This window comes from Sceloporus undulatus, chromosome 5 (genome assembly GCF_019175285.1).
Source record: "Sceloporus undulatus isolate JIND9_A2432 ecotype Alabama chromosome 5, SceUnd_v1.1, whole genome shotgun sequence".
Classification (NCBI taxonomy): domain Eukaryota; kingdom Metazoa; phylum Chordata; class Lepidosauria; order Squamata; family Phrynosomatidae; genus Sceloporus; species Sceloporus undulatus.
This window is the reverse complement of record NC_056526.1, coordinates 24,027,472-24,040,142: the sequence shown is the minus strand read 5'-3', so window position 1 is coordinate 24,040,142 and position 12,671 is coordinate 24,027,472. Positions and strand designations below refer to the sequence as shown.

Here is a 12,671-nt window from a genome sequence, read left to right as displayed (position 1 = left end):
GGTGATTTTAACACATTTGTAGTGTTATTCGTTGAGTAATAATGAGGCCCTTGTGGAATTTTTCCCATGGAAGTGCCAACCTAGCAGTGTGTAGAGAAAAATCTCTGCCAATTTGTGTGCCCCATTGAAGTTGCTGTATTCCAAACTGTCAAATCCAAGCATCAAATGTGGATACTATATAACTGATTATAACTCCGAATATTATTAATATGCATTTTAAATATGCAAACTGAGCACATTAATAATTGACCCCCATTTCTGTATTTAAGTCTTGGGAATGTTTTGCATAGTAATTAATTTTCTGAGTACTCATCTGTTGTACCTCATCTCAAAGGCCCTGGGGGGATGAGAGGCAATACAGTGGGCTCTTGGTATCATTGGGGTTTCATTCCAGGACCCCCCCGTGGAGACCAAAATCCATGGATCTTAAGCTGCATTAAATACAATGGTGTAGCAAAATGGTGTCTCTTACATAAAGTGGCATAATCAAGGTTTGTGTTTTGGATTTATATATACATACATACATACACACACACACACATATTCAACCTGTGATAGTCAATCTGTTGATAAAGAATCTGTGGATACAGAAGGTTAACTGCATAAAATACTTTAAATTGGGGTGGGCAATTGTGGAAGGCTGGGGTGCACATTAGCTCCCCTCCCCCGAGACCTTGGAGAGCTGCACCTCTCCAATGCATATGCATCTCCTGAAAAACTTTAAAAATTTTTTTGCATGGAGATATTTTCACTATTTTGTGGGGGCTTCCTAAGTCATTTTAGGCCCAGGAGAAGTCTTTTTAAACTCTTCCTATTTCATTTCCTGTTTTGGGATAGATTGGCCCAGGGTGGCCACAAAACAGGGTGCTCCATTCCTCCCGTAGAACATTTTGATAGAAATTTTCATAGAAATTGTTTTTGACCCCCTAAGGGATCCAGGGAGCCTCAAAACATGGTGGAAATGTCTTCTACACTCCTAGAGGGCATTTGGGGGCATCCTGGAGTAATTTATTTAATTGTTTGAACATTGCGGGTTTGGGGGAGGCACAAAACAGCTCTGGACAACAAATGCCAGTAAATAAATAAGTAAATGAACAAAATGTTCAAAATTCTGGACTTGAACAGATATACCCAAATTAAAATCCTGGTTGGGTCATGGAATTTATCCCGGACCATGACTACCTCTCACAATCTGTCGTGCAGGGCTGCTGTGAGGATTAATCATGGGATATTAAAATGGCCATGTACATTCTTGGGGTGGTGGTGGTAATAATGTGCCATACCACTTTTCATATTGCACAGGCACTTCTACAATATTCTCATAAGATCACCTTTTTTTGGCAATCATTTATTTAATTTAATCATTTATTTAATTGACGGCAAAAACACAGACCCATGACAATACAACAGAAAGCTCCTGAGAGGTTGTATGCTAAAATGTTGTATCCTGTTGATGCAAACGTGAGTGCGCAGAGTAAATTTGGAAGCCTTATATGAAGATAATTAACCGGCAAGTTGCTGGAGCGTGCCAGGAAAACAGCAGCCAGATAAAAGGCACACCGACGCCTGGCTTATCTCCGAAGAGGCACTTTGTTTATTGGTTGCAAAGACACATGCAAGAACAATTACCAACACCATCCACCAACTACAAACCCCAACAAAACTGTACAAATGGACATCTGGGCTTATATACACATTTGCCATGAGGCCACCTTATCCTGCCCCTTCCTGTACAAGTTCCTGTGCATCTTGGAATATCTTCCCCCTTACAAAGATGACACAGTATATTTACACAGTATATTTACACTACATGCTTCTGGCACACACTGTGACCTTGGACATCACCTGCTGGTTTGAGTCCCAGCTGCAGCCAATTCCAGGCTTCTGTAATGTGAATGACCATTTCCATTATGTTACATCTGAACATTTTCATACACTCTACACTTTAACATAACTGCCATCTGATTTGGATGGGGAAATGCAGAGGAAAGTCAGGGTGAATGTACAAATCCTTCTGCCTCCCCTTGCATTTTGATTCACTCTCTGCCTACTTGCTCCTTGTTCCCTCTCAAGGCACCTTTTAAATTTCTTTTCCCTCCTTTTCTCTCTCTGCCCTCCCTTGCTCTATGGCTGCACTTCTTCCTTGCCTTATCTTGCACTTTTATCATGTTTCTTGCATTCCTTGCCTCTTGCACTCCATCGCATACATGTCCCATCCTTCCTTTCCTACTTGCCTCATATTGTGCTCCCACCCTCCCTCTCTTTCACCTTCCATCACCTTATATCTACTCCTTGCACCCTGTCATTTCATGTTTCAATCTCCCTTGCTTCCTTTACTCGCTCTTCCTCAAGCTCATTCTTCCAACATGCTTCCCTCGCTTGTTTCTTACATGTGACTACTTACATATCTCACTCTTCCGTCTCTCCTTCTCCTCCATTTCCATTCATTTTGTACTGCCAGAGGCATCACAAAGAGGGTGTGTATGTGGAGGGCTCATGTTGCACCAGGTGACTCTCTAGGGTGGGGTGACACACCTGCCCCCAAAATATCTCTCTTTTGGCAGCAGTGAGTTGTGGCATTTTGCTATGCCCCTTTAAAACACTGAAGAGATAGTGTAAGTGGGGCAAGACTCAGTGGGAGGAGAAAGGAGAGACCCCATTTTTTGTGTGTTTTTAAATAATTTTTTAAAAACCTTTTAAAGCATCTCATCTTACCAAATGTTCACGTTAACCACATGAAACTGTGTACATGTAAATACATTTAGGCTGTGTGTATGATAATTTAAAGGTATAATTTTAATTTTGCTAGTTGTTTATGTCACAACTATTGCCATTATACTCAATGGTATATGGAAATCATGAGTTATGAGTAACGTTAGTACAAAAACATTACTAAGGATTCTGTATGGTGTGCTATGGGAGGACACCATGAGTTACCATACCGGGTGATGCCAACCCTAGTGATGCCACTGATGCCACAACTTTCTTCTCCTGTTCCTCACCTGCTCTGCTGCATCTCTTACACTCTGTTACTTTCTCCACCTGATTCATTTTGTCCCTGTGTCATTCTTTGCTCCCTTACAGCTGTATCTCCAACTCTCTCTTCCTCCCTTCCCCACTTGCCTCACTTCTTAGTTCTTTCAGCCTGCCTTCTGAAGGGCTTTAAACAGAGAAGAACTTTAAACAGATAACAGATAAACTAGCAGATGAAAGCAGTGGTGCCACCACTGCTATCAGACAAAAGGGAGGAGAAAGGAGAATTAAAGGGAGATGGTAACAGCAGTACCAGTGGGGCTGGGAGCAAGAAGGCTGTAGTGGTGATGGCTTTTCCCTCCCACGTCAGGGAATGGGAGAACCCTTACTGCCCTTCATAAAAATGACACTTATTTATTTTTTGTAGACATCTACTAAGAATGCATGCTGCAGAAATATTGCTACATCAAATGATTTTATTGCTAACAGCAGGCTTTACAGAATCTTAAATACTGTTCATTGTGTCATTGCTTTTTGTCCTACTTTATAGCATCCCTTCTCCTTCACTCCAATGGCTCCACTTTTTTCTGAGCAGTCTTTGCAACGAACTCTGGAAAACAGATTTCAGCTAGACATCCCTGTACATTTTCATCCAGAATTATAATACTGATTACCACACTACACTCCTATAGTGCTGCTATTCCACTTTTATTGTTCTGACTGCCCCATGTTGCATTCTGCGGTTTGTAGTTCATTGAGGCCTAAGAACTCTCTGGCTGAGAATTCTAAATGCCCCTCCCTTAACTGCAAATCCCAGAACACAACAGGAGGCAGCCAGAGCCATAAAAGTACAATATCAGCACTATAAGAGTGCAGTGTGGTAATGGGGACTGAGAATGGAATTGAGAGGGGACGGCTCACAAATGTCAGTCATAGGTGTGAGACTTCACTCACTGGCTAAACAAACTCAAAAGCAGGAGAAAGTTTGCTTCCTGCCAGACTACTGGATAGGAAAGTGCAAATTTTACCATATAACTCCACTTCTACATGTGCTATAGTTTTAATTTGGGACAGAGCTAGTGCCGGCTGTAATATCTCTCATCCAAACTTCTGTGGGGCTTGTTGCAAATGTATGGCAGAGATTCTGAACCACTTTGCAGGATAAGATGGCTAAATATTCAGGTTTGGGGGCAGCAGATGGCAACATTTTAAAATGCAAAGAATATATATTGTTTTTCATTTATATATATCAAAAAAGCTTTTTCTTTCCATGCTATTGACACAGCCAAGCACATTATATGGATCTGTACATATAGTGACTATTAGTGGTGATTTAAAAAAAATGATATGTTTGTAATGTATATGTTTTATAGCGAACATGCTGTTATGTATTCTTTGTTTTTAGTCTTTTATAAAGGATTTGGGGACTTGTTTGGGGTATGGAAAACAATTCATAAATGTAATGAAGTATTTACTGCTAAAAATGTCCCTCGTTCCTTCCCCCCCTTTGCAGCACTTTTGCAGTCAGTAATAGCTGGTGATTTTTTAAAAGTAAGTAAAAGGCCTGATAACTCTTTCTTGACTGTTTGCTATCCTTCTTGATATCCATTTCATAGTATTTGCTTATTAGCCAAATTACCATAACTATTATGTTTATATCACCCAGCGTAGTTTGCTACATCATCATTACCATCAAAATGTGTGTACATGTTTATGGAATGAAATAAGCAAAAAGCTACAGAATTATATATATAAAAAAACCTGTGGCCAAGATGCTACATGGCCATGTGTAGCATAAGAGGTCTGTATGTGGAATTCCACCATGGATCCCATCACTAGCCCCAGGACTCAATTTGTTGCTGTGATACTCCCCTCAACCACTATTTTGTGGCTGTTGGAGAGCGGGAGCAAGGAATCAAATAAGCCAGATGCAGACCAAGAACAACTTCTACTAAGATCTGCTGGAGCTCCTCCAGAGATTTCAGTGGATAATGTCTGGCAGTGGAAATATATCCAGATGCTTCTCTGATCCCCTGTGCTCTCTACCACAGATTGGCCATTGCAGGTAGCTATTATAGTGACTTTGAGATTTCTGGGGGGAGAGGGAGCTTTTGTCATTGCAGATGAAGAAAGGGAGTACAGTGGGCCCTCCTTATCTGCAGACTTGTCATCCGCAGATTTGAGCATTTTCCCCAATGGCGGCACGGATGCAGCCGTGCCGCCATTGTGGGCAAAAATCCCTCTCCCTCCTTCCTTCCTTACCTGCTTCCTTCCTTCCTTCCTCTTTGCTCTGGCTTGCTTGTGGGGGTGGAGTCTGGCTCCCAGTCAGCCAGTTTGGGGCCTGGGCTGAGGCTGAGGATTGCGTTTCGGAGCCCCTATCCCCAGTCCCAGTACCCAGGATGGAGCCTCTAGGCCCCGAGACCCAAGCCCAGCCCTGGCCCCAGCTTCCTCTGGCCAATGGGGCTCCCATGGATCCCCCGTGGATACCATGGGCCCACTGCACAAATCTCGCAGTTACAAAAAATTAATAAAAAAGTACATTAAAATGAATTTACACTTGTATATGTCACTTACCAGATGCCAGATAGACTGAGCGTGGTTAAAATGGTTAATGCTTTATCCGAAAAGGTATTTTCTTGATGTAAAAAAACAAAACAATTAAGTGGTGCCAGATGATCCTGTTAGGGGTGCTCTGTTAGCTGACTATTTCTCCACAGATGGTGGGCACACCTGCAAAGCTTCATGTATGGTAATGGTTGATCCTTCAAATGTGCTGGTCCTAAGCCATGGAAGGTTTTCATGGCCAAAACCACCACTTTGAACTAACCAGGAATCACTGAAGTCAGCACATAATAATGTGATCATAATGTCCAGTCCCACTGTGGATTAACTGAACCTTTATATAAACTTCAAAGGAAGCCCCATGTATATAATTCTACAGAAATCTTTGGAGCCTACCAAAACATGCCAAATTGAAGCCAAGATTATCCATTATTTAAAAGGGTATATATGTTGTGATAAAGAAGCATAATCACATGCTAATTATCACCTCTAAAACATATGAGTACATTGAATTGAGAGTACAGTTATGGCTTGATTAGATTCCTTGCCAATAAAAGGGGCAACCATAGGTTCTAATATGGATTTGAAAGAAAGAGCAGTCTACAAGGCCTTTGAAATATGATGTTTTATTATTCTTAAAGTTTCTTTGTTATGGTCTTGGTTTGTCAAGATACTGCAGAAGTTGACAAATTACTTATAGTTAAAATAGCAAACACAGCTACCTCAGATAATAATCTTAGCAACACAAAAACTTCCAAACACTCCAAATGGATAGCTCAGTATAGATTTAAACCAGCTATCAGAGTAAGCTATAAGCACCATAGTCTATAATCTCATGATCAGATGTATAACCAGTCTCATAGTACATTAGTTTCTGTTCCACTTTGTACTTCATTGCAATTTCAGTATTTGATGTGAATTCCTTTCAGATATTAAGCAAGTTCTTGAAATGCCAAGACTATCCTATATCTCATCTGACTGTCAGGGTAGAAAAGGGAAGTTCCCCTTCCCTCAGTTCTGTAATCATACAACTGTAACGGAATAACTTGTTTTTCAGTCATAACGCTCAGTTCAGACCATTTTTTCAGTCAAGAAATCACTGCTGTATTGGGTTTGATTTTATGTCTCTCTATTTGAAATGTAGGTATGCAGAGGGATCTTGTGGCAGCTTTGAGAAAAACTGTGCAAAAGACATTTTAGCATAAGCTTTTATGGAGTTGGTCTCCTTCCTCACATACATGGCATGCACTCCATGCATCGGAGGGAGTAGACCAAGTCTACAAAAGCTTATGGATAAACTTTGTTCACACAGTTAGTCACAAAGCTGCTACAAGATCCCTTTGCATATTGATATTACAGACTAACATGGCTATGTCTCTGAATTTTACATGAAATGTATATGCCACTTTTTCCACTGTCAGTATTCAAAGCAATTGAATTGGGATCAATTCTTTTTTCTGTACTGTATGAATTAGGACCACAGATTGATACCAGATACACATTTTTATGAAGTATGTGAAGTGTTACTAGGGCCATCTTTGGATGCTGCCAATTGTTCCTGCCAGTCTTCCTTTCCAGATGGTGGTAGCACATTTCTCCCCCTCCCATGTGACTGATTGATCTGTCCTTTCTATGCATATGAATTTGAAAATGCATTTGTATAACTAGTGAAAGTTCATGTGACCACATGAGGATATTGTGGGTGCTTTAAATATGTGCAGACTGGCTTTCTTCTTATGGTGTAGCATATTGTTAGTGACATGTGCACATGGAAGTGAGGCTTATGCAGACATACTTTTCTCTTTGGATAGGGTGCAGGAGTCTATTTTCTTGCCCTTTCGCTTTGTCCCCAAACCTCACTGCTAGGCAGCTGTCAAGCCCTGGGATGGACTACTGGTGGTGCTTACTCATGGGGAAGGAAGGGAGAGGAGAGGTAATGGTGATTATGAAGATACAGCTGTTTTTGGTTCCAGGAGGAACGAAAAGGAAGATGTACATCATTCATGAGTGTACTCTCATTTGAACCACCCCACTCCCCACATGAAGCAGAGACCAACTGCTTCTTCATGGTCCGAGAGTTTGTCTACATTAGCCCTATTTGAATTCCCCATGGGCTGGCTGCTTGGTGTCTACACCATGCAGCCATCAAACCACAAATTGGGGTTGGGATGTTTAAATGATGCCATCTCCTAATCTGCATTTACTTAACACACCTTTTGCTGCTGGTTTTCCAGTCTCTTCATGTTGGTGGAAACAGTGGCTGCTTTCATTTGCATGGTCCCAAGCTGGCCACCGCTGCTCACAGCAAGATGCATCACTTGAAATCAAAACAAGGTGTTCAGTATATTTAGCATGGCTAGACATCTTGTTCTGGCCTTAGAACAATGTGCCTGCAGCACCAAAGGTGGCAGACAGCTCAAGACCATGCAAATAAATACAACATTGTCACTGTGAGGCAGGTAGGGGGCGGATTCAGGATCAGAATACTTTGGGACACCCTGGTGTATTCTGGAAGTTGTAGATGAACCCTGAATCACTTCCTCTCCTCACTAATAAGCACCAGCATCAGGGACCACTTCTGGGGTTTGACAGGGGCCGGAGCAGGGGAAGGACATGATGGAGCAGATGGGGCAGCTAATGTGAACCAGTTGCATATGGATATCACTGCATATAGCATGTCCTACATAATTGGACAACTCATGTATTAGGAAGACTACTAAGAGGTGTCTAGACAAAATAAAATTATGATAGCCAGAACTAGTAGGGCTATGTGGTGTAAGGCAGCATGATAGTGATCACCCAGAATGGAGGACTACTGAGGCTCACCACAGTGAGCTTGGGGTGGGGGAGAATAGTGAGACAGTAAATGCCTACCTAAAGCATCAGCATCAGCAAGTTTGTGGCTGCTAAGAAGTTCCAGTGTCTGGGAAGAATGCAGGGTTTAGGAAGAATGATCCAAACAGGTCATTCAAATTTATTCATTGAAATATTTGTATCCCACCCTTCATCTAAAGGTCTCAGGATATCTTAAAATAAAATCAACTGAAAATCAACTAAAATAGTTTATTGTTTTAAAAGTTTTAAAAGACTGAAAGTATATTAAATAGTTTCTCTGTTTTAAAAACAGATAACTTAAAACTGGCTAAAACAATCTTGATTAATAAAACCTTAAAACACGTACAGTCTGAATAGTTTGGCCTGAAGGATTTAATAAAATAGGGAACTTCCTACATAACTGAAATTTTGCTGGAGGAAGGGGTATACAATGCTTTCAAATTGCATACCTTTGGGAGGGAAGATGCCAGTGCTCCAGGCAGAAGACTAGGTCTTTTAATGAAAATTAGTGAAACAATGAAGGGATTAATATTAATATATTAATTAAAAAGTGCAATTCAAAGAAATGAAATGAATCAAATCCTTTTTTAAGAGATAGAAGAAAGCTGAATTGGTGCATTGCCTCACAAACAACCAATTAACTCCCCATCTGTATATAATGTAGAGTACTATGGTGAGCACAGAACCAGTGAACTAGACAAGGTTATTGCAGGGCAAAACACTTCTATTTGAGCTTAACTTGACCATTAAATTGTATAATGCTTTAAGGAAAAGAATGATATCTGCCTGCAAACAGGTTTAGAAGTACCCATTGTCATGTGTGATGCTGTGGGTGCCAGCGCTGCCACCGCTGGCACATAGCTGATAGGGTGAGCTATCAAGTGAACTTGTTTATGACCAACTCTATTAATTAAGATTGCTCTGCCTTTTCTTTATATATTTATATCCCAGTTCATAGAATGCTGTACAAAGGGAGCTAATCTGCTAATCCAGGGGCCTGAGCACTGTTCCTTACTTCATCATGCTGCCAAGACTGGGCATGGTGAGATTGTGAAGTACATTCTAGACAATGGTAAGTGAACTGATAACAGCTTTTTGAGTTCATGTGGCTCTGATAAGAAGGGACATTAGCAATTATTTCTTAGTCCACCTTTCTCATTAGTATTGTGGACAAACATGATCTTATTGGAGAGGTGGTGATTCTCTTTCTTTGGTTGTCTTCAAAAAGAGGTGGACAACTACCTGCTGGGGATATCTAGCAGGAGTTCCTGCACTGAGGTGGGGATTGGCCTATGGGAACCCTTTCTATAATATGCACTGGATTGATTTGGGCCTCATTTTGAGCCCTATTCTTGTGTTTAAAAATATTTTTAAAATGAAATTGTCCTCCTTTTATACTTGCCAAATTCAATGGGTACAGTTCTTCTCAGCATGGAGAGAAACAGCAACTCATTAGTTCATTAGTGGACATATGATATATGCATACCTCTCCACACAATTTTGTATGAATGTGGAAAAAGTCTGAGTACATGCATTAACCGGGGTTGGAAGAGGAACCCTCTGTATTACAGATACTAAAAATGGCAGGGTTGATTGCAAAGAGATTGCAGTTATGAATACCCTACTGTGTGCTTACCAAAACTGGGATATTTTTGCTCTCCCTTTTGCCTTGTTACAAGCTCAGGGAAGGGGTGGCTGTCTGACTTCTAACTTCTCCCTCCCCACTTGCCTTACATAGAAAGGCCATCACAAACACTCAAGCTGCTTTGCTTCCTGGGATACCACTAGAGAGTGTGTATTGTGTAGCTAAAAGCAGGAGAAGAGGGGAGAAAAATCAATAATTTGAGACAGGCCAATGATTACAGACAGTAAGAATGGACTGAGGTCCCCACGGGGGCAGCTTCCCCCAATGCTTTCCACTTTTTAGGTCTTTTCAGTTGTGATCCCCCCAACTCCATTCTCTATGTATTTCCAAGAGTCTTTTGTTTATTTCTTCACCTCCCTGCACATTTCTCTCTCTCGTTCTTGCTCCTGTTTTGTTTTTGTTTCCCCCCCTCCTCCCTGCTGTTTTCCTTGATAGAAATCTCACTCAAGCGTTTCCTTTCCGGATTTCTCTTGGGTTGGTTGGCACTCTCTGTTTCTGTGCCTGGGTCTCCTTTTCTTTCTTTTTTGCTTCTTGTCCTTGGGTAAGAGAGCCAGCTTCCCGCTGTGGCAGGATGACAGTGCCATTAGCTTTCCCAGTTCCAGCCTCTCCCACATCTGTGTGGCTTTTGTCCTATGCCAGAGGGGGATTTAGAATGGTCGAATGGCAGAAAATAGGAGATTGATACAATTTTTTTAAAAAAATGTTCAGAAAGAGGGAGGATTAGAAGTGGGCATGAAAGGGGGCTGGAGAAATGCACATATCTGAATTAGACTTGCAACTCATCATTAACCTTCTTTCTCATTTCCTTCCCTTTCCTCATTACTGCATTTTGTCTTATCTTTCAGTTTGTAAGGCTATAGGCAGCACATGTTCATTGATTCATAATTGAAGGCACTTTATAAGCAATAACAAGAGTGAGAAATCATAACAGTGGAGATGCTGAATGGCAGGGATTGAACTCCCAGTTGGTCCCTCTGCACCGAACTCAGTTCTCTACAAAAATGGCTACATTTATACTGGTATACTGATCAGTAAATTCCATTTCTAGAAATGTGAGGAAAATGTTTCCCATTAAAGAAAAAGGCAAGAAAGGTGTATTTTTAAAATATGACACATATAAGCCACCTTCCTCTACTTCCCTAAGACATTTCACTAGGCTTATTCAAATTAATTTGCTTTGAAATTCTTACATTTGTTCTCCCTTGAAAAGGACCCTCTGAAATTTCCTAAAATGTTACTTCAAGATTTTAACTAATTCCCTTCAAACACTTCTGTTAAACCGGGGTGGAGAAATTCTTAGGGTTTAGGTGCTATTTTTTCACAGCCTCAGCTTTGCGCTCTTTTTTGATGAAATAGGAAGTCACCAGAAGGGCATTTCCATTTTTTTTTAACCCCCTTACTTTCTGGTCCAAGGGCTATGTTGCCCCATACGAATAACCACACAAACCAAACAAACAACATAATTAGAGAAAACATGACCACAACTTTATTTCAATACAGCTGTAAATTGGGCTGGTCAAAAGCATGGATCCAGATCCAGGCACTGAGCAACCTGCAAACTGATGGGTCATCCCAACTCTGGCTGGTGCTGGACCAAGGAGATGACAGGACTGGATCTCCCCGTGCTGGTGCCCTGCATGACCCTATCACTGGGGCAGTGCCAGAAAGTTATCTGCCCCTGGCCGACGCCATTTCTGTTCAATACTCCCAAGTCCCTTAAGGGGACTCCCATGTGTTACCAGTGTCTGCAGGACATTGGTGAACAATGCTTGCAGGACCCATGTTGACTCCCCCTCTGCAGCTGTGTCAAAAGCTACCATCAACCATGCAAGCCAGAAACTCTCCAGGAACTGCCAAAATGCCAAAGACCACAGTGCCCCCAATACAGGAGAAAAGAGGGTGGGTGAAGAGATGATGATCTAAGAAGGACTGACAAGGGGGGAGCAGCAGCTAAATTTATGCCTCAACACCCAACCTGAGTGAAGACCTCCTCACTTCACTCTGGCCAGGTGCATCAGCCAATGAGCTGGTTTAAACTCATTGGTTGACAGTCCTCACTTCTTCCCAGACATTTTTCTCAGAATTTCTCCACTTTTGTTTGAGAGGGGCTGGGTCCTCCAATGATGCCAGACAATATATTTGCTGGCAATTTGGTGTTGGGAGAAAACACAAATGAGTCGACTGAGTGTAATTCTTAGGGATAGCTTTTCTACTTGTTTACCTTATAACAATAAGGCACCTGCCCACATAAAAAATGAATAGATTTTGCCAAAAGCTGCTCCGTCAAATTTCATGGAGGACAAATGACCAGGAAAGACATATTGCCCTATAGTGAGGATGTGGCTAGTTTTATAGAGGACAGTACTATCTTTAAAAGGCTGTGAGAGGACAGACTTCTATTGAGAACATCCTCTCAACAATATTGCAGCTACATTTTGATCCAACTTTGCACTTTGAATTCAGTTTGCAGCAACTGAAGTAAGCTGGGAACGACGAGGGAACATGGGAAGACAAAAGAGGCACTGAGACATTTTAAAAGAATCTGAATTAATCAAGACAGTCATTGCCACTTTTGGACATTTGGGCGGTATGGACTAAGCATATATTTTACTGAATAGAGCAGGGAACATGGATCTTGTTGCTGAACATGAGTGTG

At 41.4% G+C, this 12,671-nt stretch overlaps 1 protein-coding gene across 1 annotated transcript in view; it reads left to right on the top strand.

The window, feature by feature from the left end:
- Nucleotides 1-12,671, top strand: part of DGKI (diacylglycerol kinase iota) — a 158,074-nt gene that overhangs the window by 133,430 nt on the left and 11,973 nt on the right. Inside the window, exons 18-19 of the mRNA XM_042469134.1 lie at nt 4,487-4,524; nt 9,322-9,442. Coding sequence (XP_042325068.1) covers nt 4,487-4,524; nt 9,322-9,442 — 159 coding nt within the window. The remainder of the gene's footprint in view (nt 1-4,486; nt 4,525-9,321; nt 9,443-12,671) is intronic.